The sequence below is a fragment of the Panthera onca genome, chromosome F2 (assembly GCF_046562875.1).
Source record: "Panthera onca isolate mPanOnc1 chromosome F2, mPanOnc1 haplotype 2, whole genome shotgun sequence".
Taxonomy (NCBI): Eukaryota; Metazoa; Chordata; class Mammalia; order Carnivora; family Felidae; genus Panthera; species Panthera onca.
In genome coordinates, this window is record NC_138356.1 from 37116162 (window position 1) to 37138847 (window position 22686).

General features: G+C 36.4%; 1 protein-coding gene across 5 annotated transcripts in view; it reads right to left on the bottom strand.

Moving 5' to 3' along the window:
• LOC144615080 (uncharacterized) overlaps nt 1–22686 on the bottom strand; it is a 213269-nt gene that overhangs the window by 27449 nt on the left and 163134 nt on the right. For all 5 annotated transcript variants that reach the window (XM_078441631.2, XM_078441630.2, XM_081792293.1 and 2 more), the window contains one exon: nt 1596–1746. In XM_078441631.2, the coding sequence (XP_078297757.1) occupies nt 1596–1631 (36 nt within the window). In that variant the 5' untranslated portion in view covers nt 1632–1746. The remainder of the gene's footprint in view (nt 1–1595; nt 1747–22686) is intronic.

Below are 22686 nucleotides of genomic sequence, written 5' to 3' on the forward strand. Positions count from 1 at the left end.
CTTGAAAGAAAACCCTCATTTTTCATAATGGAGAATTCTAACTCCTGTCCTTGGATGAAGTCTTCTTTTCTTTTTGTTTAAATGCTTTTTTTTTGTTTGTCTTCTTTTTAATCACTTCCCAATTGTTTCTTCATCTCTCCACTTAGATTTTTCTATGGTCCCATTGTTTTCCTTTACCTCAACTGATCCTAGTGACAGTTCATTTTAGCTTCTTCCTTCTTCCTAATCACATGCTTCTGAAATTATATGTTCATGAAAACACACACACACACACACACACACACACACACACACACGCAGAAGTGCTCATTCCCGGATGGCAGTTTCACTGTTACCATAGAGACATATCAGTTTCCTATCAAGTGAGGGAGATGAATCATGACTCATGAATATTTATTTCATTTTATATTTGATTATTCCATTTTTAACATCTGCAGCAAAAATGGATATTTTGTTTTCAATATCTTTTCAGTTCAACTTTTTTCTTTTAAAGATAGCACTTTATTCCCACTCAAAAAAAAAATGCAGTGAAACTGTCTAATGCTATTTGGGCCATTATCATATGAGTTAGTTTCTAAATAAGTTGATAAAGGTTTAATGTGTATAAATTTTGATGTACCACAGAGTATTGTTTTACATTGTATATTTGTTAACCAATATGCTCACTTGCAGAATTATACAGTATTATTAAGGGCTCTTCTAATTAATCACAAGTGTGTGTGCCTGTTGCTTACATAATGTAATTCCTGTGACTTATGTTGATGAAGAATCTTAGAAAATATCACTAAATCAGAGTATCTGAGTAACATTCACCCAGTCTTGAGGGGATTCAGTTTATACATTCCTTTGCATTTCTGGATCATTTTTCAGTTTTCCAAGCACTTTCACATATGTGACAGGATATGAGCATTCAACCTGATTTATTATAGAAACGACTGTTTTGCTCATCTTTCTTTTCTTCCATGCACTTACTTCTCCACACTTCCTAAGAGTGTTTGAAGTTTGAGATTTCCTTGACTTCAAAGAAACGAGACTAGTTTTTTGTTTGATACTAATTCTAACTCTGAGTTTAATGGACCATCAAAGTCTTTATGAAAGCAAATGAAAATAGGGGGTGTTGGTCAGGAGCAGGATTCATGTGATAAAATAGAGAGTCTAGTGAAGGAATTAGAGAGGAGGAACAGGTTACTTTGATGATCAGATGGGACTCTGGGAACCTGAGGAGAAAGAAATGCCTTGGCTCAAGGAAAAACAGTGAATGGACTCAGCTAAGGACCACAGTAAAGGTACTATTGAAGTGTAGACAGATTTATCAACAACTGACCATCAGGAAGGATAACTTTATAAGATACTTAGAACATCTCCAAACCCATATCCCAGAACATCCATAAACCCAAAGAGGGGTCCCTAGGACAAGTGGAAGAATGGTAGTGTGGAAATCCGTGGTCAGTACTTTGAGGGCTAACCTCAATAAGCTGCAGTCTTGTGTGCTGGGATGGATGTCCTAGGTTTGAAACACTGTGTTGATTATTTATTATCTCACCAAGCTTCACAAGAGTACAGTTAACTGGGTTGTGCAGGACTTTGATACCCACCTTTCTATAGATGAAGATAAAGTCACATGACAACATGGTTAGGAGCACAGACTTGGAGGTCAAGGAGATTTAGATTCTGAGTCTGACTTTTCCTCAGGAGCTGTGTGTCGAACACATCACATCTTATTTCTATAAGCCTCTCTTTCCCCATCTGAAATAAAATGAATAAATAGGAAAAGCAACTTTATAGGGTTTTTGGCATGATTAAGTGAGCCCATGAAAGTAAAGGTAACCCCGAGGCTGGATCACAATATGACCCAGTAAGTATGAACTATTACTACCATTAGGTAAAACACAAAGAGATCAAGTCATTTGCCCAAGGTACGATAGCTGGGTGATAACAGCATCAAGGATCCTTCCATTAACCCCTATTGTTTTTCAGCCATCAACAGAATATCTGGAAACCGGAAGCATCTCCTGGGAGCTGGAAGTTTCTCCTGGAAACTGGAAGCATCACTGGGGAGCATCCCCTAGGCTCCACCAACCTAACTGATGATAACTAGAGGGGACACTGGATTTCTTTCTTTTCTCACTCAGTCCCAATCAAGCAAGCAGACTTCTCAGTCATTTCTCCTGCTTCTAATCTGTCTTTCATCCGATAGATAGAGTAATGCCTACAAGAACTATAATTTCTTACCCTGGAAGTCAAGGCCCTTTGCTATCTGCCCATAAACATGTTCATCAGAAATTTAGTTAATAATGATGTCACCAGTGCAACACGACTCCACTAGTCTCTGTACCTTGAGTTCTGCAGATTCATTTCTGCCTCCATGCCTTTGCCTACATCATCTTCTCATGGCTAGGGTCATGTGTCTTTGTTTGCCTGAGACAGTCCCATTTTTTCCTGTTGTCCCCATGTAATTATTAATAGCACCCCTTAAACTCTTAAGAATGTCCTGCATTGGAAAATACATTACATATTCTCTCTATTATGGCCTCTTCAACATGAAAGCCCCTATTTGCTGTTCTCCTTCAACTGGATTCTGCCACTTCTGTATAAGTGAACTCAACTCTACTTCTGCATGGACTTCTCCTGACTATTCTTTATATAATTTTTTCACACTTAAATTTACTTATTGAAGATACATATTGGCTTGAATAACTGAAAAATCTAGGGAGTATAATTTTTTTTTCAGGCATAGCCTAATCAACAGTTCCCAATAACTTTGCCAGAAGTTGGTCTTTGTCTCTTGGTTTTGCACTACTCTGAGTTGGCATCATTTGTGGGTCTCATGTGCTTGTCAACCAGTTAAAGTTTTGTCAAAAATAGAATGCATCTGGGGGCGCCTGGGTGGCGCAGTCGGTTAAGCGTCCGACTTCAGCCAGGTCACGATCTCACGGTCCGTGAGTTCGAGCCCCGCGTCAGGCTCTGGGCTGATGGCTCAGAGCCTGGAGCCTGTTTCCGATTCTGTGTCTCCCTCTCTCTCTGTCCCTCCCCCGTTCATGCTCTGTCTCTCTCTGTCCCAAAAATAAATAAACGTTGAAAAAAAAAAAAAAAATTTTAAAAAAAAAAAAAAAATAGAACGCATCTGTTTTTCAATAGTTCAAACAAAAGTCCTAGTCCTTTTGGATCACTTATTTTTCTTGAATAAATCATTATTATGTGATTTTTTTTAATTGGCCAGGTTTGACATATATACCTAGCCCCGGAGAAAGGGGATTAAGGCGACACCTTCAGAAACACATAGACTCAGAACAAAGAAGAATTTGGTCCCCTAGAATAAAGTTTAGATGTTTATATCAAAATATAAAAACAGTAGAGAATTCTGGATTGCTGGTAGCAATGAAAACTTCATCATAATTTTTGGACCTGCTGGGACTCCAAAGCAAATAGATAGCAATATCAAAAACCCTTGGATGAGATAGTTACAAGAAAACCTAGTGACAAGATATCCCTTGTTGAAATACAAGTAGATGGAGACAAGCCATCAAAAGCCATAAGTCTAGCATATTAGTCTTGTACGAGGAACTCAAGGATAAACACAAGGATGTCTGAATGATGTGAGAACCGGAGAACCATAAAATAACCAATAGCTTTGGAATGCAACAAAGCATAATTTGAGAACAAAAGAAACTGAAAAGCTTTTCCCATTCTAGTAATGGCTTAGTGCAAGCAAAGTCTGAAGAAACTGATATAGTATAGCATATGTGAACCAGGCTTTCTTTTGTGGTAGGTCTAGTGGAGAAACTGCTAGGGGTAAAATCAGAAGTATAGGGGAGTCACAGTCTCATATAGCTTAATCTCAGAAATACTGCCCCAATACTTTTTCTATATTCTATTCATTGGAAGTAAGTCATTACTCCAGCTTCAAGGGATGGGGATTACAGAAGAGTGTGAATACTTAGACGTGGGTACCATGTCTGGGAGCCATTTTATAAACTGTTAACTACAGAATTCATTCTAAAATGTGACCAGAAAGATTTCATAAATGAACTCAGCATCATGTATGTCTTGTAACATGGATAGGTGTTCATCAGGCAGACTAATATTCAAAGGGCAATCTAGACAGAGACTACAGATAGCATAGGCAGAGATAAAACTCTTGAAAACATCTCTTCCCTTCTGGAAAAACCAGAACTACAGAGTAGAGAAACCAAGGAGTTTCTGAAATATGAGGCTGGAGATGTAGGGTGGTGTCAAACTACAGAAGGCCTGATGTATCACATTCTAAGTCTTATGCTTGGATGCAGTGAATTGCCAGTAGTTTCATGAAATTGATTAGCATCGTCAAGTGTATTTTCAGGATGGCCAACTTAACTCATTTTTCTAGCTTTGCTGCTTCCTTTTCCTATTTGCAAGAACATTTCCAAGAACATGGCCATACTGGAAGCACGTTTGGGTCAGGTTTGGGTCACACCTCCCCTCCAAGTTTGACATATTCCATGTTAAACCAGTCTGTTGTAAAAAAAGACAGATTCCCTAATTATAATGGCAAGGTCAAATGTGTTTACCTTTCATCAATAAAGAACTATTTCAGACTCAAATCATGAAATGACAACTAGTATCCATTGCATGATTCTTATATGATTCTTCAGAGTAAAATAATACTTGTAAAATATCATTTGCTATAAATAAAGATATTTCTACAATGATTTTTCAAAGGAACAGAAAATAAATCAGAGGAAAAGATTTTTTAGGACCACCGGCTATCTGAGAACAACAGATTGAGAATCCATGATATGTGCCATGTGCTTGGCACAATTGTGAAAGATAGAAACTCTCAATAGCAATTTACAGAGGAATCTCACTCGTAACATTCGCTTTATGTCAAGAATCTAAGCCTATGATAATACAGTTTAATATCTGACATTAATATTTTCTTCCCCAATACTCCCATAGCATTGTGCTTGTGACGGTGTTAAAACACTTATTACAGTCTACCTTATTAGAGTTGTTAATTAATATGCCTGCCTCTCCCACTAGATAATGAGCATTGGAGTAAAGAGATCTTATCTTATTTGACTTTGTATTTCTGTCTAAGCTCTATGCTTAATACAGAGAAGGCTCTCAGTGAATGGTGAGAACTTAGAGTGAATTTAAATAGAGACTCTTAAAATATAGATTATAAGAAGGTAATCCAAGGAGAATTGCTCTTGTTACCAATATGCTACCACATAATGAAACATTAGTTTTCAAACTTCAGTCAGCCAAACCACCTAAGAGAACAGAAGTAAAAATACTCAGTGATTATACATTTTGATGGTGAGGAAATTATCTTCAACAAATTCATTAATTATTCACTAACTTTATGTATTGATAAACTTAAATGCCCTATATCTGGCAATGATGGAGCATCTATCCTTATATTAAAAATATAAGAATCAGGGGCACCCGGATGGCTCATTTGGTGAAGCGTCCAACTCTTGAGGTTATGATCTCAAGGCTCGTGGGATCGAGCCCTGCATCAGGCTCTGCGCTGACGTCACGGAGTCTCCTTGGGATTCTCTCTCTCCCTTCTCTCTCTACCCCTTCCCTGCTCTCCTCTCTGTCTCTCTCAAAATAAATAAATAAACTTTAAAATTAAAAAAAAAAGAATATAAGAATCACATTTCTGACTACAAATGAGTATTAATTAACACCTATTATTTGCTGAACACTATGCTACGTAATTATGATAAATTCTGATACCAACTACGCAGAGTTAGGCCTAACTTTATAGGTTGAGGGGACAGTCTTACACAATACTACCTTTGCTTCAGACACTAGCACAAGTTCAGAGCTCCCCAGATGGCAACAGAGATCCTCAGAGGTCTGACCAGATGGTTACAAATTCAGGTGTTTCCACTACACTCTCAGGTTCACTAATCTGCTAGAATAACTCATTGAACTGAGGAGAGCACTATGTTTAAAATTACAGTTTCACTGCAGTGAAAGGATAAAAACCAGAATCAGCCAAAGGGAGAGAAGCATAGGGAAAAGTCTGAATCCTAAATGCAAAGCTTCCATTGTCTTCTCTCCTTAGAGTCAGTACACATCACCCTCCAGGCACATCATTGTATGATAACACCAAAAGCACTATACTGTACAATAGAAAAAACAGAGAAGCTCACCCAAACCCAGAATCCAGAGTCTTTGTTGGGGTTTCATTGTGTTGGTATGACTCATGGAATGGTTGGCCATGAGGTTGAATTCAGTCTCCAGCTTCTGTGTCCTCCTTGGGGTGGTCAGGCTAATATCACATGGCTCAAAGCATCAACCCTTTGATCATGGGGTTAGTCTATCTGGTATGACCAGCCCCCATCCTGAGTAATCTCATTAGGTTTAAATATCTAAGGCCCCACCAATTTTGTTAGCATAATTTATCATGGTCTACCAGGAATAAGAAATACTCCTAGTACTAGAAAAATCCCGGTTTAGAGCCTACCTCTCTGAAAACAGGAATAAAGGCCAAATTCATTATTACACAGGAGTGATTTTCATGTATTATTTAATGTAATTCCTCTAATTCATACATCCACCTGTTGAGGCAGGTGGTATTATTCTATACATAAGAAAATCCAAGTTTGGAGAATTTAGACAACTTTTCCAAGGCCATGTAGCTAATGAGTGGCAAAGCTGGGATTTGAAGTGATGTCTTCCTTTTTCCACCTCCTCTCACAAAATTGGCCTTATCTTCAACTGATTGTGCCTCAAGTTCAATATTTATTAATAACATTGTAACAATTTTCCAGTTCCTATATTACAGTGACATGATCATATTTTCAAGGGAAAAAAGTATTTTATATGCAAGATATATAGCATGCTCAGTAATTATCTTCAAAGTCAGAGGAGGCAAAGAAATGTTAAAGACAGAAGAAGACTTGGGTTCTAATTCTTGCCAGTTTCTAAATCTGTGACTTTAGTTAAAGCACTTATAATCTCTGGGCATCTGTTTATATCTATGAATGTTCTCCTATATCCCAAGATTATTATGAAATTCACATAATAGTCATTTTTAAAGCAGTGGTCACTTTTTTCTAATCCTTTATGTTCATTTATTTTTCTGTGACACTTAACACCTTGTAATATTTCATATGATTCAACAATATATGTTCAATAATTAAAACAGACTGCAAACTCTACAAATGGCAGAGAAGCAGTTTTTCAATGATATATCCCAAATTTATTGATTAGGTTATGGTGAGTAATAGAAACCCAAGTTTCTGAACACTTAAGGACACAGTAGAAACACTGCATAGACAGAACTTTCAGATCAATCATCCCACTAGGGAAAACTAGAAATACTAGAAAGAAAGAAAAAGAACTTTTAATAAATGCATTGTCATAAGGAAGATAAGAAAATACCAAAAAAAAAAATACTGGACCAAGAATCAAAAGACAAGTAAGATCAAAGATGTCACAGATTTTAGGCTCTGTACCCTCAAGGGCATCAGCTGATTGTAGAAGGTGCTGCAGAGTGGCAGGGAAACTGTGGACTACTTTTAACAAACTTGCGGTGCTACAGGCCAAGAATCACCAGGAGGGAGCAGGGAGAAGGCTGCTGGATCTCTGTAGCTTTGGACTGGATCCTCTGAGGCTACCCTTAGAGCGTGGGTAAACTGCGAATAGACAGGTTCTTATAGGAATTGCAGCTCTCTGAATCCTGTCAATCCTGGAGATTTTTAAAGTAGAACGGGGATAGTTAGTGTCCCTGAGGCACTTAGTAAATGCAAACATAAATACTCTCTGGATGAAGATAACATTTACAAACAATTTTGCAAATACAATATTTATTATATAATCAAACATAACCAAATACCCAAGGGAACAAAATTGCATGAATGAAAATCAGCGGAAACAGGCAGTAGAAAGAGAAGAACAAAGACTACAACTATTGGATTCTCAGGAATAGAGGTAGAAAAAAAAAAAAAAAGAAGGTAGAGAATAGAAAGGGGAGGGCAAAGAGAAAAACAGTAATATAGCCTAAAATACATGTAACCGGAGTCCCAGAAAGAAAGGAGGGGGAAAAAAAGTGAAAAACAGTAGTACGTACTTGAAATAGAACATTCAAAAAAGTTCCTATAAATCCCAAGATCAAAGAAGTCCTATAAATCCCAAGCAGAATGAATGAAAAGAAATCTCCACTTAATTACATAAAAGTATAAATGCTGAAAATATAAGTTAAAAGATCTTAAAAGTAGCTAGGGTTGGGGAAAGAGGGTGATAAAGATATTACCCTCAAAGGAATAATAGTGAAACTTTCAATAAAAACAATAGAATCCAGAAGGCAATTGAATGATATTTATAAGTGAAAATGGCCAAAAATGCCTTCTCAACCTAGAAATCTATATCCATCAAAAATATTCTTCAGAATGAAAGTGAAATAAAGGCATATGAAGAAAAAACTGAGAAAATATTTCTCTAGTAAACCTGTATCAATAGAAATGTATTATACTAATGATGAAATGTTACAAACTTCCTGAGATCAAGAATATACAAAAATGCCTGATCTGACCACCTCCAACAAAGATTAGAAATGAAGGAAATACATCAATACTATTTGTCAATCATATGATTAAATGCAAACAAAATCCAAAAGATTCTATAAAATTATTAAAATTAATAAGCAAAGATACCAAGATTTCTAGATACAAGGTCAACAATATCAATTACATTTCTATATACCAGTAAAAAATAGTTAGAAAATAAACTTTTTTAAAAGAACCATTACCAATAGCATCAAAATTATCAAATACCTAGAAATCTAACAAAAATTTCAAAAGATGGGGCACCCGAGTGGCTCAGTAATTTAAGCATCCTACTTTGGCTCAGGTCATGATCTCGCGGTTCATGAGTTCCAGTCCCACGTCGGGCTCTGTGACAGCTCAGAACCTGGAGCCTGCTTCAGATACTGGGTCTCCCTCTTTCTCTGTCCATCCCTCACTTGTGTGCATGCTCTCTCTCTCTCTCTTTCTCTCTCTCTCTCTCTCAAAAATAAAAAAAAAATAAACATTTAAAAAATGCAAAAGACTTCTATATAGAAGATTCTAAAATAATAATGGGATATTTAGGGATCCTTTAATTTTAAAGAAGGCCTAAATATATCAAACAATATACTATGTTTGTGAATTTTAAAACTCACAAAGATGTCAAATACCCCCAAATGTGTCAATAGATTTCATGAAATTCCAATCAGAATCTCAGTGTGTATGCGTGTGCATAAAATAAGAACTATCATGACAATCTTAGAAAGAAGAACAAGGAGAGAAGATTTGTCTTACCAAATATCAGAAATTTTATTATAATCCTTTAATAAGATAATGTAATATGAGAATAAGAACAGACCAATAAGATAGAATAAATAGCACACAAACTGACCCCCCTATCTCAGGACATTTGGTTTACAATAAAGGTGATACTTCAGAGCAGTGGAAAAAATCTTTTCACTGTATGATGCTAGGACAAGGGGCTATCAGTACCCAATATAAATGAAACTTTACATCTACCTCACACTGATAACAAATTTTTTTTTAAAAATCAATTCCAGGTAGGTTGTAGGTTTATATATAAAAGAAAGAACAATAAAATTTATAGAAGGTAATATAGGAGAATGTCTTCATAATTTTGGGTAAGAAAACGCTTCTTAACCAGAATATAAAAGCATAGCCAGAAAGAGAAGGATGAATAATTTGGACTACATCAAGAGACACTACTAAAAAAGTAAAAAGACAAACTACTGAGTAGAAGAAAATTATTTCAGTACATACGTAACTTATAAAGGTTTGTATTAGAATATATGAAAAAACCTACACATTAATAAGAAAAAAAGAGAACTCAATTTAAATATTAACCATCATTAATTACTTATTAACCATCAAAAATTAGCTCAACATTTTTAAAAGAGGATATCCAAATGGTCAGTCCAAATGGTCAGTAAGCATATGATAATGCCTTTAATATCATTAGTCACAGAGAAATACAAGTTAAAACCACAGAGAGATAATATGCTATACATGCACCAGAATGGCTAAAATTGAAAAATTGAAATACTAAGTATAGATCAAGATGGGGAACTTTAGAAAAACTCTCACATTGGTGGGATTATAAATTTGTACAAACACTTTGAAAAACAGTTCAGAATTTTCTTCTGCTAAGGGTCAAGTTACACATATCCCATGATTCAATAATTCCAGTCCTAAGTATACACCCAACAAAAATGACAACACATAAGCATCAGGAGATAGGCTCTGAGAATATTTATAGCAGCATTGTTTGTGATAGTCAAAAAGCTGCAAACAATTCAAACATCCATAAACATTAGAATGGATAAACAATGCTATACACATACAAAAAACTTACAACAATGCATATAAACTGCAAAAACACACACAACATGGATGAATCTCACATATGATTGAAAAAAGATGCAGACACAAACTCTAACTACTGTAGTAATCCATTTACATAAGTTTAAAACAAACAGGCAAAGCTAAAGTATGGATGAGAAGATTATAAAGAGCTGCTTGGAAAACAATTGTTATTAAAGTCAGGATAGTACACGCTTTGGAGAGAAGGGAGAGACTAGTGATCACAGGGGTACAACATGTGTTTCTGTGTCTTGGCATTGTTCTTTCCTTGCTTTGGCAATAGTTAGATGATGTTTTGTGATAAATCTTTGATCCATACTTTTTTTAATGTTTTTATTAATTTTTGAGAGAGACAGAGCACAAGCAGGGGAGGGGCAGAGAGAGAGGGAGACAAAGAATCAGAAGCAGGATCCAGGCTCTGAGCTGTCAGCACAGAGCCCCATGCAGAGCTCGAACTCATGAAGGGTGAGATCATGTCTTGAGCTGAAGTCAGATGCATAACCGACTGAGCCAGCCAGGTGCCCCAGATCCATACATTTTTTATTTTTCCCTTTTCTATATCTATAATTTCCCCATAAAGGAAGGTTTATAAAAATATGAAGAGAAGGGATACTTGCCAACTTCACAGTGGTAACTCCCTCTTTGAAGGGGGCGGGGCAAATAGCACAAGCAAGGGTGTATGAAGAAGATTCAAGTATATCTGTAACATTTTATTTCTTAAGAGGCATCTGAAGAAATAATGTCAAAATGTGAGCAGGTCAAGTCTCTTAAGTCTAGTAGATATGGTTCTCTGACCATTTATGTAGGTTTGAAATACTGGAAAATATTTGTTTTTAAAAGAATTTCACTACTTTTCACTCCATTTTGTCAACTGCAAAAGGGCAATTTTAGACCCATCTAACGGATCAGTTCAATGCATAGTGAGTTTGAAATAAATAATTACTCATTAACTGGTTTGTGATTTATTGCAATTGTTTTCCAATTGAGAAGACAAAATATTCTTTTTTTAATTTTTTTAACATTTATTTATTTTTGAGAGACAGAGAGAGGCAGAGGATGAGCAGGGGAAGGGGGAGAGAGAGAGAGATACAGAATCTGAAGCAGGCTCCAGGCTCTGAGCTGTTTGTAGCACAGAGCCCCGACGCGGCGCTAGAACTCACCAACTGTGAGACCACGACCTGAGCTGAAGTCGGAAGCTCAACCGACTGAGCCACCCAGGCACCCCGAGAAGACAAAATATTCTTAATTAGCCCTGTATCTATCCAACACTAGTGGCCTTACTTCTCCTCCCAAATAGGATCCACCCAAGCTGGCCTTGGCACTTTGTTGTTTTCTCTGTCCAAGTTGTTTCTCCTTAGGTTTTTGCAGGGCTGAGGATTTTTTTTTTTTTTTAACGTTTATTTATTTTTGAGACAGAGAGAGACAGAGCGTGAACAGGGGAGGGGCAGAGAGAGAGGGAGACACAGAATCTGAATCAGGCTCCAGGCTCTGAGCTGTCAGCACAGAGCCTGATGCGGGGCTTGAACTCACGGATGGTGAGATCATGACCTGAGCTGAAGTCCGCGGCTTAACCGACCAAGCCACCCAGGCGCCCCAGGGCTGGGGATCTTTGATCAATCAGATTTGAGTTTAAAGCTTCTTCTTTACAGCGACTTTTCTTTCTTTCTTTCTTTCTTTCTTTCTTTCTTTCTTTCTTTCTTTCTTTCTTTCTTTCTTTTTTTAGTGTGGTAGCCATCATTCTCTGATTGAATAGTCAATCATTATCATATCCCCTTTTTACTTTCTTTGGACATTAGTCACTGAAGTTAAATTTCTATTATTTTTTCACTGGTTTATTCCCTTATTCCCTTCATTAATCCACAAAGCCTAAGAGGTAGAATATTTGTTCATATCATTCACCATTGTGAGTGGCACGTAGAGTAACGCCTAACAAATAGTAGCATTAAATAAATAACTAGTTGTTGGATAAATGACTTGATTAAGGTAATCAGAATTTTGTTATGCATATCATTTTATTGTCTATTTATCTACAGTTGATCCTTGAACAACATGGAGGTTAGGGGTGCCAACCCTCTGCAAAGTCAAAACTCCACGCATACTTTTGACTCCCTCAAAACTTAACTACTATGTTGACCAGAAGCCTTACTGATGTCAAATGACATCAAATAGTCAATGAACACATATTTTGTATATTATATGTAATATATACTATAATCTTATAATCAAGTAAGTTAGAGAAAGAAAATGTTATTAAGAAAAGTCACAAGGAAGAGGGGTGCCTGGTGGCTCAGCCAGTTGAGCTTCCAATTTCGGTTTAGGTCATGATCACACAGCTCATGAGTTTGAGCCCCACGTCAGACTCTGTGCTGACTGCTCAGAGCCTGGAGCCTGCTTTGAATTCTGTGTCTCCCTCTTTCTCTGCCCTTCCCCTGCTCATGCTCTGTCTCTCTCTCAAAAATAAATAAACATTAAAAAAAAATCACAAAGAAGAGAAAATACATTTATAATACCATACTATATTTATTTTTAAAAATCCACATATATTGGGGTGCCTAGGTGGCTCAGTCAATAAGCATGCAACTTCAGCTCAGGTCATGATCTCACGGTTTGTGAGTTTGAGCCCTGCATCAGGCTCTGTGCTGACAGCTCAGAGCCTGGATCCTGCTTCAGATTCTGTGTCTCCCTCTCTCTCTGCTCCTCCCCGCTTACACTCTGTGTCTCTCTCAAAAATAAATAAACATTAAAAAAAATTTTTTTTAAATCCACATATAAGTGGACCCATGTAGTTCAAGCCTGTGTTGTTCAAGAGTCAACTGTATCTATCTATCTATCTATCTATCTATCTATCTATCTATCATCCAACCATTCATCCATCCATCCATCCATCCATCCACATACAGACATACATACATATAATTGAGGAATTAAAGATGAACTTGGGAAATTTGGGAAATTTCTCAGGATAAATGAAATTTACTAACAGTGCATGCTGCAAACTACTGTCATTTTATATTAACTACAAGCTAAAATTACATTGACTCACATTTCAGATAAGGTTTAAGAGAAACTTTTAAATGCTTTTTAGACTCAGAAAAGAAACAGTTAAAAATAGTACCATTTGGTACCTAGCTAATACATTCTTTGTACTCAAAAAGATAATGCCATCTATTGGGCAGAAAACATGAATAGACACTTCTCTAAAGAAGACATCCGGATGGCCAACAGGCACATGAAAAGATGTTCAACGTCACTCCTTATCAGGGAAATACAAATCAAAACCACACTCAGATATCACCTCACGCCAGTCAGAGTGGCCAAAATGAACAAATCAGGAGACTATAGATGCTGGAGAGGATGTGAAGAAACGGGAACCCTCTTGCACTGTTGGTGGGAATGCAAATTGGTGCAGCCGCTCTGGAAAGCAGTGTGGAGGTTCCTCAAAAAATTAAAAATAGACCTACCCTATGACCCAGCAATAGCACTGCTAGGAATTTACCCAAGGGATACAGGAGTACTGGTGCATAGGGGCACTTGTACCCCAATGTTTATAGCAGCACTCTCAACAATAGCCAAATTATGGAAAGAGCCTAAATGTCCATCAACTGATGAATGGATAAAGAAATTGTGGTTTATATACACAATGGAATACTACGTGGCAATGAGAAAGAATGAAATATGGCCTTTTGTAGCAACGTGGATGGAAATGGAGAGTGTGATGCTAAGTGAAATAAGCCATACAGAGAAAGACAGATACCATATGTTTTCACTCTTATGTGGATCCTGAGAAACTTAACAGAAACCCATGGGGGAGGGGAAGAAAAAAAAAAAAAAAAGAGGTTAGAGTGGGAGAGAGCCAAAGCATAAGAGACTGTTAAAAACTGAGAACAAACTGAGGGTTGATGGGGGGTGGGAAGGAGGGGAGGGTGGGTGATGGGTATTGAGGAGGGCACCTTTTGGGATGAGCACTGGGTGTTGTATGGAAACCAATTTGACAATAAACTTCATATATTGAAAAAAAAAAAAAAGATAATGCCATCTATTAAAACCAGATTACAAAACATTGCAGAGGAAAACAGAACTTTAGATGGTCAAAGAAAGAAAACACATTTCCTACTGGAGTAAAGTCCTTACAAGTTATTTGAAAAAAAGTGTTATTGGTGGAAATTTTGAGAAAAAAAAATCTATTTTACAAAACATCCACCAAGATTGATCATGAAGCAAAAATTTGTTTTGTAATAGTTGTAAATTCTGCATGCTAAAATTGTAGAATTTAGAATAACTCAATAACAAATCTGACTTTATTTTCTTAGACTATTGTAAGAAAATTACCTCAGTGATGAAGAGTTCATTTGTAAGAATCAGAAAGTTTCTAGGAAGGGAATGCCATTTCACATATTACGAAGCCTATATTTCATCTCTAAGATGACCAGAAAATTGCTGTTTTAAAATAAGGAAGCTACCTAGGCCATTACAGTATCTAACTGAACCAATAATAGTGATAAAATTAGTAAATTAATTGTTGGTTGATAGGCTAAGTTAAATTCAAAATAGCAATTAGCAATAACCAGGAAACATTTGTCTTGCTTAAATCACATATTTTTAAATATAATGAAGAAATCACTAAGTAAAAAAAGCTATAAAATTATAAACATAAAATTCACATAAAATTAATGTATATATAAATGTAAAAACACTATAAAGGGTGTATATAAAATCTTAGCATGGTGCCATAAAATACAAAAAAATAGATGTTTAAAGGGAAAAAAAATTACAAGGAAGATATATAACTGAGATAGTAAACCACAAGGATATCTTGAAAAAAATAAACATTTTATAAAATGACGAATAATTATCTTTTTAAAATTTTGTGGTCATTTTTTAAAGAACCGCTTTCTAGAGGCAGAAATACATGCTTTCCTTTTTCTTTTTGTTTTTCTTTGTGAACCTACAGTTCCTATTGTTAGATTTTTTTTTAAGTTACTTCTTTCAGGGGGTGAAAGCAGGGACCCCTCTGTTATTATTTAAGGAGGTCCTTTCGTATTTGGAGGAAGAAACTAGTTGTTTTCAACTAACAACTGTGATATCAGTTAATATAATGTGATAATAACCAATGTGCCCCAATTGTTTTCATTCAAATTAAAAGCTTGTGCAAAAGTGATTAGCTGACTAATTGTATTTGGTTACAAGTCAGGCCTCATTTTATTCATTTTATTTATTCACTGCATATAGTGGACCCACTTAGATGCTGAGTGATAAGAATAATAAAATAAATAAGACAAGGTCCCTCCTTTCAAAGGAACCAAAATCTACTGGTAGAGTTTGACTTATGAGTAGATAATTATCATACAATGCAGAAAAATGAAAACTAGTAGAAATACCTTCAAAACAAAATGAAACAAAAAAGTTCCTTGGATTTCACTTAATTTTCCGATTACTGTCATATGTCTTTGGACATTTCCCTATCCCAAAATCTCCTAAATGTTGTCTAAACTTTCTGCCAATTCTTCACCTCCCACTTGGTCCAGAACTCTAATTGCAGCTACCTCTTGCACCCATGTGACTCACATGTCTCCAATCCAATGGGCTTGGTTTCAGCTCTCATCTCACCGCCCTTCAGCAGTATTTCATACCTGGACTTACTCACAGACTTTAATCATTGTTTCCCCAGGTTTTTCTGGCTTTACCCTGTAGATTATTTCTTCTAACTCCTCTGTATTCTCATTCTCTGTCCTTTCTGTAAACGCCTTCTCCTCTCCAATCATTATATGTGGGTGTTCCTCGGGACTTTCCCTTAGCCTGGCTTCCTTTAAACTCCACTCTCTTCCTGAGTGATCTCATCCACTACCATGGCATCAATAGCATTAATATTCTAACCACTTTCAAATTTGTATCAACAGCCCAGACCTCAGTTCTGAGAGTTAGATACATTTGTGCAACTTACTTCTAAACACCTCAAAGTTTCTTCCATGGGATATCCATAACTGAAATCACAATGTTTCCTCCAGGAAAATTGTGTCTCCTTCCTTATTTTCTCTTCATAACATTGCACAACATCCATGCAGTTCCTAATGAAAGACACCTGATAGCCACCCTTATTGCTCTCCCTACACTCCCAACAACTCATATCAAGTCCATCACCAAGTTCTATCTGTTCCAGAATCAAAATATCTACTAAGGTAATTTATTTTTCTGCATCACCACTGCCACCACTTTAGTCCAAGCATCCATGATTTCTTTCTTGGACTTCATTAATAACTTTAAACTTATCTCCATACCACAAACTCTTCAATAAATTCCTCTCACTGCATTCAGGGTAATCATTTTTAAAACAGTTCTACCTATATTACTTTGGTGCTGAAACCCCATCAGTGTCTTTCTGTGGCTGCGGAGATACGAAAAGGAACTGGGTTTAGAGATACTTCTGAAGCACAATAAATAGGATTTGACATACGGAATGGAGAAGAGAGAGGAGTCTAAGATGTTTCCCAATTTAGCTTGAGATATGGGGGAATAATATTTTAAAAGATCAAGTTTATAGGGCAAAGAAGAGAATATGGGTTTAATACCAGACCTACCAAACTTAAGAGAATCTATAGGAAATTCAGGTGGGTATCAATATCCATGGAGAAGGTGGCAGCTAGACACAGATTGAGTTGTGGAAGCCATAGACATGAATCCAACAGTCAGGAAATGTTTGTGCAGTAAGAAATAAGAACTAAGAATAAAATCTTGAGGAAAACTAACATTTCAGGGGAAAGGGTGACAGAGGATGAAAAGTAAGTAAAGGAGACAGAATAAGGGGGGAAAGGAAACAGGAAAATTATTTAAGTATTCAAATAAGGAAATAAGTATGTTGCATCTTATACACTGAGCTCAGTTCTAAATTGTGTCTTTTGGAAAAAAAATGAAATGTGGCAGAAAAATGCCTAGTAATTTGGTGTGATCATTCCTTTACTGATTGAACTTTGTGTTCTGAGACCTCAGGTGAACAAGGTTGAGTTAATGTTGCTTCTTATTTTATTATACAATACCATTGACCCAGATAAGGCCCTGTCTTAATTACTTATTTTATCACTTTTTAGCCTCCATACCCACCATTCTAGTAGATAGCCATTCTATTGTGTATAATGCATATCTTTCTCTTCTTTGTGTTCTTATAAAACAATCTTTGATTAATGGGAAAATATTTTTAATTAAATAAGTGATATTCCATGATACATTTGGTTCTGATCCTTCCTTTTCACAAGCTTGGTATTAGATCCACTCATTGCTATGTGTACTGCTAATTCACTACTCCTATTTGCTGCACGGTAACTCATGAGGTACAACCACCACATTTTAACCTCTCTACATTCACTATGATGGACACTCAGATTGCTTCCAATTACTAACAACAACAGCAATGCTGCAATAACATTTCCATTTACATATGTCTCTTTGTGGACTTATTAAATAATTTATTCAGGTTATATATCCATGAGTAGATTGATCAAAAAAAATTTTTTGATTGGTCATTTTGATTGGTCAGAATGCACGCATATACTTAATTTGGGTTACTATTGCCATCTTGGTCTCTGAATGGTGGCTGCCCCAGTTCACACTACCTCCAACGGGACATAAGAGTTCTTGTATCCTCACATATTGATCAAGAGTTGGCACATCAACCTTTGTTAATTACTGCCAGGATAATAGGTGAAGAGTTATATTTTACTTCAATTTGCATTTCTGACCATTCATGATTTGGGGCGTCTCTTCAGATATTAATTTTTTTAGTTTCCTTTTGTATAAATTGCCCATTCATATCTTGTATCCATTTTTTTCTATCTTTTTTTCTTATTGATTTGAGTGCCTTGGATATTCTCGATATTAGTGCCTTGTCAGTTTTAGACTGTGCGTGGTCTTCCATATCATCATACATCTGATATATCTGCCCATGACATCTCTATTTAGTTTCCTAGAGTTGCTATAACAAAGCACCACAAACTAGATGACTTAAAACAACAGAAATTTATTCTCTCACAGTTTTTAGGTTTAGAAGTCTGAACTCAAGGTGCAATCAAGGTCTGAAAGTTCTAAGGGAAGACTTCTTTTCCTCTTCCAGTTCCTGGTGGCACCTGATGTGCCTTGGTTTGTGGCAGCGTCACTCCAACCTCTGCCTTCATCTTCACGTGGTATTCCTGCCTCTGTGTGTGTCTATGCACCTGTGTGCTCACATGGTTCCTTAATCTATTTAGGCTGAATAAACAGCAGACGCCTATTTCTCACAGTTCTAGAAAAGGCAAGTTCGAGATCAGGGTGTCAGATGACTTCTCCTCTCATGTGTCAAACTTCTCACGGAAACCTCATATGGTAGAAATGGCCAACTATCTTTCTGGAGATTCTTTTATCAAAGTATTAATGCCATTAATGAGGCTCTCCTCATGACCTAAGCACCTCCCAGAGGCCCCGCCTCCTAATTCCATAACACATAATTCCACACACACATTTCAACATGTCAAATTTTCAGGGATAAAAACATTCAAACCGTAGCATATTCAGACATAGCACAGGAATACAAACACTCAGACCATAACATATGGAACCAGTTATTGGATTTAGGGCCCATCTTAATCCAGCATGATGTCCTCATGACTCAACAAATTACTTCTGCTAAGACTATATTTCCAAATAAGTCACATTCTGTGGTCCTGGGTGGACATGAATTTTGGAGGGACACTATTCAACACCATACAATACCTTTCTTTAAATAAATTTTAAAAATGTTTTAAGATTTTATTTTTACAATCTCTACACACAACATGGAGCTTGAACTTACAACCTGGAGATCAAAAGTTGCATGCTCTACTGACTGAGCCAGCCAGGTCCCCCAAATAAATGAAATTTTTGTCTAATGTTCAGCATAGCAATTTAGTTAATAATACTGCACTATATACTTGAGAGTTGCTCAAAGAGTAGATGTTAAATATTCTTACCACAAAAAAGAAATGGTAATTATGTGAGGTGATAGAGACATTAACTAACACTACTGTGGTAATCATTTCATGGTATACAAGTATATCAAATCAACTTGTATAAACTTATACAATGTTATGTGTCAATTCTTTTTTCAAATAAATGTGTGGAAAAATAAAAAATATTGGTATTGAAATATAGATAAAATTTTTTATAGAATAACATTGTTCTTCTGAGGGAGGACTTCAAACAAAATATTCATTAGATAAGATAGTTAAAGCAAGATTTTATATATATCTGTGAGAGAAATACAACTATTGACTGACTTCCCAGAATTTATCTGGGATTCATGTAGCTTGAGAGAAACTAACTGTACCTTTAGCTTGACCTTGATTAAGTTTATTCCCATGGTCACAGTAATTGATTTAGGCCTAGACACATGACTCAACGGAGAGAGAGATTTGCTGAGGATGTCTGGGAAAGAAACTTCTTTACTGTTCTAAAAGAACTCCCAGAAGAGATTCTGTCTTCTAGTTAGAAGTGACCAAGGGGACTTGAAGCCTGTGGAGCTGCTTTCTACCATGGAGGAAGTTAGCCTAAGGATGAAACTAATGACAAAGTCGGAAAAGATCCTGAGAAACTGTAGATAAACTGAAATTGTTTCCTAAGCTTTGGACTTTCAGTTATGTGGTGTAAGTTTTTCTAAGTGAATAAGCAGGCTTAGAGTTCTACTATTCTCCAGCTTTATGGCATTAGACAAGTTATTTAATTTCTCTAAGCTTCCCTTTCCTCAACTGTAAAATGGGATATCCATAGTATCTAATTCCTAGAGTTTTGTGAAAATTAAATAAGACAATTGATGTAAGTTACTTAGTCCAGAATTAACCATTTATAAGTGTGAGGTAATTGTGAAATACTATGTTATTATCATCCTGATTTTTGTTCCTATCACTGACATTGTTATTATCAGATTAAGTAGCAAACCTAGGATGAACTCTCATACCTTCTGTCTTGCTTTATGCTTCTTCTTAAGCAAAGTAAAACCAAATTATTTGTTGGTCCTATAACCACTGCATTAATGTCTCCAGTATACTAGTTCATAGTTATTTATTTATTTTGCAGAGAATCCTATCAGATGCAATGCACTAGGCTAAGCACCATAGACACAGCTGTGAACACAAAGATGATTTCTAATTGTCAAGGAATTTATAGGAGGCTAGGAAAACTGGACTAAGATACCATCCACTGCTGATGAGTCAGCTATCCATGAACAAGGCATTTTTTACTAGATAATCAAGTGAATCAGGATTTCCATATTCAGAAACCATTGTTATAAAGCAATTAGTTTGGAAACTACAAGAACAAGAACAACAAAAACAAAACAAAGGAAAACAATTCTAGAAATTCTAGCCGTCTAAAGCAATTGTGTCTTGAGGAGATGATGAAAGATATCTATCATAGATCGGAAGTATGGGGCAGGGTCAAAAAAAAAATGTCCTTTCCATCTGAATTCATTCCAATTCTCTTGAATAATAGGTCTCTTTATGATTGTTATTAAGAAACTGTTGCAAAAAGGCCTTCATAACCTTAACTTATTAATATTGCTCAACATAAAAAAAAGCATTCCACCTAAAAATGGAAATCCAAAAAATATAAGCACAACTTTTTCTTACCAACCTTGGTAAATGAGGCATATCGTAGCAGAATTCTAAAACAGGTTGATTATTTTCATGACTTAAAGGTAAAGCCCATTGTTTACTGCTCATGCATGTATTTTCCCAGGCAGACAGTGGAAGTATTTTATCACAGAGGATAAACATATCAGAGGTGTAATGCTAGGGGGAAAGCTGTTCAAAAACATGTGGGGGGAAAAGTAAGCTGAGATAGAAATATTTTCTTTCTTTATGAGAAGATAGCAAGGAATAAAACAAGCAGGCAAACGAAGGAAGAAAAAAGGGAAAATAAAACACAACTACATACCCTGAGGAGCAAGAGACAGAAAATCTATGTAGCCAATAAATAACTCTCTTGTCAGAGAATCTATACGCTGTCCAAAGAGGCCCATTCGGGAAGTGCCGGCAAAGATAGGGAAGGCTCAATCACACCAGTTATTGAAAAGGAGAAGGCAAAAAGAAACCAATAAAAGAGACAGGAAGCATGCACCTGACTCTTCTGTGAAAATGATTACAAATTGAATCTACTGGTTTCTATGTTTCCAGGGAGTTTTTTATTTTCTGGGCTTGAGATAGGTGAAAAAGGAAGGGCCTTTCCCTTTCCTCCTAGAATTCTAACTCCCTTTCACTGTGAACAGAAATCACACCAAAATACCTCTCAGAGCCACCATCCAACCACCTTCATTTCTGTCCAGTCTTGTGTTTTTCCTTTCCTGACCTATTTCTCCCTGTTGAGAAAGATTGGAAAGAAAATTGGAAGAGAAGAAGTACTGAGATGGGAAACAGAGAAGACTGTATCAGAAGAGAGATGTGGGGAGGCAAGAGTGGGGTGCATGTCTTCCACACTGTGCCCCACCCAGCCTCTAACTCCCCATCACAGAAGTTACCACATTTGGTTTACTTGTCCGTGTTCCCTCTAAAGGCAAAGATCATTCTGTGCAGTTGTCCACTTTCTCCTAAGTCTTGAGTAGGGGAATATCCATTATTTTACAGCAGGAACTTTTTTAATTGTAATTTTAAATCCTACTTAAGAGCCAAGTATCCCAGATGATCTGTGTTAATTGACTATGGCAGAGCTCAGATCCAGTGGAAAGAATCTCAAGCCAAGTAAAACCTTGTCCTCTCATCTAACTATCCAGTGCTCCAGCATCTGAGAGCCAGGTAATCACTAGGTCATGTCTTATCCAGGGCCTACTGAGTTACATTAAATTCATGGTTGATGTAAAATCATCATTGATGTCACATAGGAGCCAGGCCCTGAAAACTTAACAACAAAGTAGAATGAACCAGGCAGTATTGTATATTCAAATTATCTAATGGTTCAACTTAAGGGCTAAATTCTGCAAAACAAATAATTGATGGATATGAATGCATATGGTAAATTCAAGTGCAAGTGCATTGTACATAGAAAATGAGTGCATCCTAAGGGAAGAAGGCAGAAGTTATTGGATATGACTTGGATTCAAAAGATAATTACCATGTAAGGAGATGAGTCATTTGGGGGTGGTTTTGGGGGGGAGTCTTTTCTGCTTTTTTTTTTATACTGTAAGGTGTTTAAAAGAAAGCTTCTGGATGTTGTTTGTAATACTAGAGGATTAAAAAAAGAAACAAGAGTAAGTTTTTTGTTGTCGTTGCTTTTTTATTTTAGAGAGAGGGAGAGAGTGCCCACGAGCAGGAGG